General features: G+C 32.7%; 1 protein-coding gene across 1 annotated transcript in view; it reads right to left on the bottom strand.

Moving 5' to 3' along the window:
- The window catches only part of LOC107700824 (COMM domain-containing protein 1-like), an 8,912-nt gene extending 5,858 nt beyond the window's left edge, over window positions 1-3,054 (bottom strand). The window contains exons 1-2 of the mRNA XM_016502636.1: window positions 2,844-3,054; window positions 1,320-1,607 (exon numbers count right to left, since the gene is read on the bottom strand). Of these exons, the coding sequence (XP_016358122.1) occupies window positions 1,320-1,607; window positions 2,844-3,017 (462 nt within the window). The 5' untranslated portion in view covers window positions 3,018-3,054. The remainder of the gene's footprint in view (window positions 1-1,319; window positions 1,608-2,843) is intronic.
- Between the last annotated feature and the right edge of the window lie 232 nt (window positions 3,055-3,286).

Raw genomic sequence — 3,286 nt, 5'->3', positions numbered from 1 at the left:
ACTCTAACACTTTCTATTCTATTTTAATTCTACTTTATATTTATCGTTTTTTTTTTATTTTTTTATCTTTATTTAAAAAAAAACAAAAAAAAACAAAGACTAGCTTTCTATTTTTTCTATTCTACTCTTTTGTTAGTTTTTGACTGCTTTTATTGTCCTCATTTGTAAGTCGCTTTGGATAAAAGCGTCTGCTAAATGACTAAATGTAAATGTAAATTCATTATATATAATTAAACCCTAAGGAGGAGGTGAATACATTTTCAGAGTTTGTTTTTCCACTTACACTGCAGTTATAGCTTTCCATAATTATTCATTTATGCCTTCCATTAATTTCCAATGTAGTTTTTGTAAACTAAACTGAAAGCAAAGCTACGTCACAGTTACAGAAGAATATTCAAAACCTCTGAACATCTGTCTTCAAAGAAGAATTTAACTATACCATGCTATAATCTTAATAACAATTATGCTAAAAACAATTTGACTTTGATCTTTTTGGCAGAAATATTTCTCATTTCACCTGCAATTTGCATTGTTTCCACACAAGAGACCAGTTTGCATTATACTGAATATCTAGTATCCTTGCAACACTTCTCTGGCAGGTGTGCAGAAGATTATTCAAAACCTCTGTCAATCATCGAGAATAAAGTTTTAAGCAAATTCACAACTGCTAAGAAATCGTTTTGGACTCTGACTGTATGAGATACAAGAGTTTGCATGAATGATATTTAATGCTTTTGATATTGACTATTTGCTAAAATATCATGAAAAACAATCTAATAAAACATTTCTAGTGTTATTTTAGCATCTAGACACTAGTACAGTTTTATTAGTATTTTAAATTACTTTTAATTTTTAGAAATTCTGTTTTAATTTTAGTTAGTATTTTGTGTCTATATAGTTGTAATAATTTTAATTTAGTTTTAGTTTTTTCGTACATCAAGTTAAACTTTTTTTCTTTTTTTAATATTTTCTTTCAGTTAAGAATGAAAATGTTTTTTTTTCTTAATGGTCTTCAGTTTCAGTTTTCTTTTAAATAATTACTCTCAATATTTCGTCTCGAGCGCTCTCCACTTTAACAGTGTGTGCAATTATACACTTTGTATCCAGTCAGAGTACCTACATTTCCCATGAGACTGTGTAAAGAAATCCTCATCAAAACTCTCGGGCGCACACACTTCCCTGATTTCAGCAGGCAAAGACATGCAAAAGTCAAGCACAAGAGCTGAACAGTGAAAAAAAAATCTCTTTTGTGCTTCATATGAAGATCCACTCTTACGTTTCAAAGAATTGAACCCTCATTTCTCCCGTTCAGTTCTCACCTCTCCGGCGCGGCCGAGCTCTAGCTCCACCAGGGCCACGGGGCTGTTGGACACCTGCCCCCTGCTGGCAGATGTGTGCAGGTCCACCCTCCACTTCAGGCCCCGGAGGCCGGGCTCCCAGCAACTCTGAGCCAGCAGACTCTCTCGTACCCACGTCCGGTGGGCCTTCCAGAAGCGCGCCAGAGCAGCCGCCTGCTCCGGGGTCACGCCGCTGCTGCCCTGCTTACGCGTCTGCGCCGTGAGGAACGCTTCCAGCTGTGCCTGATCCATGTCTGCTGAAGCGATGGACTGACGGAGAGACAGAAACATGAGGTCAAGGGTGGAGGGAGACAGCACAAACTCTACAAACTCTACCCTGTAGCAGGGTTATTATAGTCAACTACTACCAAAACAATTAACAACTTCCAATACTTCAAATAAAATAAACTTTAACTGAAATAATATAACTTAAAAAAATGCATTTATTTGTTTTAACTAATGCCAAGACAATATTTCTCATTTTTATTTAGTTTAACTTTATGCATTAAAATAAGTAAAATTAAAACTGAAATAAAATGATTAAAAATTATATATTTTTTTATAAAATATTTTTAAACAAAAATGACAAAAACGCACAAAAAAATTACTAAAACTAATATTACAATGAAAATTACAATGAAAATGTAAAAATATATTTTTTTTAAGTATTAATAAATCAAATATTATGTAAATAAAAATGACAAACACACAACAAATAAAAAAAAAATAAAATTACAATAAAAAAAGAAAATATACAAAATAAAAATTCAAAATATTAATAAAATAGCATTTCGATACTAAAATAACACTGTACTGTTGTACTTTAATAAAAGAGTATAAAAATATTGTATTGTAAAATATTGTAAAAATAAAGTATTGCAAAGATGTTTTTGAATAATAAAAAGACATCTCTTAATTTGATGGTGAATGTCATGATTTTACTTGGTAAATTCCACATACATAAAAGCAAAAGGAGTAATTTATGGCTTAATTCTTTACGTTTATTGACTGTTTATTGTATTCATGGTTATTGATTAAATGTATTGATAATAAACAAATGTATACAAATAATTCTATTTGCTAAAGGCTGAAGCTAATTGGAAAGTAAATCTTGAAAATGGTATCTTATATACATATATATATATATATATATATTTTTTTTTTTTTGTAAACCACTTGTATTCGTATGGTGTTGTCTATTTTGATTTTATTTTGTTGTGTATTTAGCATTTAATAAAAAAAAATCATACGATATAAAATAAAATATAGGATACATTTTATAATGATAGACATTCTGCAAAGTAGTAAACGACTACATTGTTATCACCCGAATGAATCTTCATGATATCGGCATTTAGTGATATGCTGCTCTCTAGCGGCAGACAGAGAACAGTGCAGTTAGTTTGCTAAACAGTGAAATCTCGCTATGAAAGGTTTGCGTGTGTTTCACTGCAGAAACAGCGCTGGTCGTCTCTGCTGTCAGAAACTGCTGTAGAGGAGAAGCACCTTCAGAAGCGACCTCATCTTGTCATGCAGCTCGCGGAACTCGCCCTGCGTCATCTCCGCGTACAGCTCATTCTTCAGAAACTCCTCCGTGATTTCGGTATTACCGTAATAAAGTCTCTGCGTGATTCCGTTCAATAAGGCGCTCACACATCTCTGGCTGTCCGCGTCAGCCATGCTGGATGTTGACAGGGGTCATGTGATCTGCGTCTTCCTTTACTGCTCGTTCACTTCCGGTACTTTCCAATTTAATATAAACATTTCATACAAATTAATTTTCTAAATTATTATTATTATTGTCGCTATTAGTTGTTGTAGTAGTAGTAGTAGTAGTAGTAGTAGTAGTAGTAGTAGTAGTAGTAGTAGTAGTAGTAGTAGTAGTAGTAGTAGTAGTAGTAGTAGTAGTAGTAGTAGTAGTAGTAGTAGTAGTAGTAGTAGTAGTAGTA

The sequence above is a fragment of the Sinocyclocheilus anshuiensis genome, unplaced genomic scaffold, assembly GCF_001515605.1.
Source record: "Sinocyclocheilus anshuiensis isolate Anshui unplaced genomic scaffold, SAMN03320099.WGS_v1.1 scaffold1127, whole genome shotgun sequence".
Classification (NCBI taxonomy): Eukaryota; Metazoa; Chordata; class Actinopteri; order Cypriniformes; family Cyprinidae; genus Sinocyclocheilus; species Sinocyclocheilus anshuiensis.
This window is presented reverse-complemented; position numbering and strand designations above follow the sequence as displayed.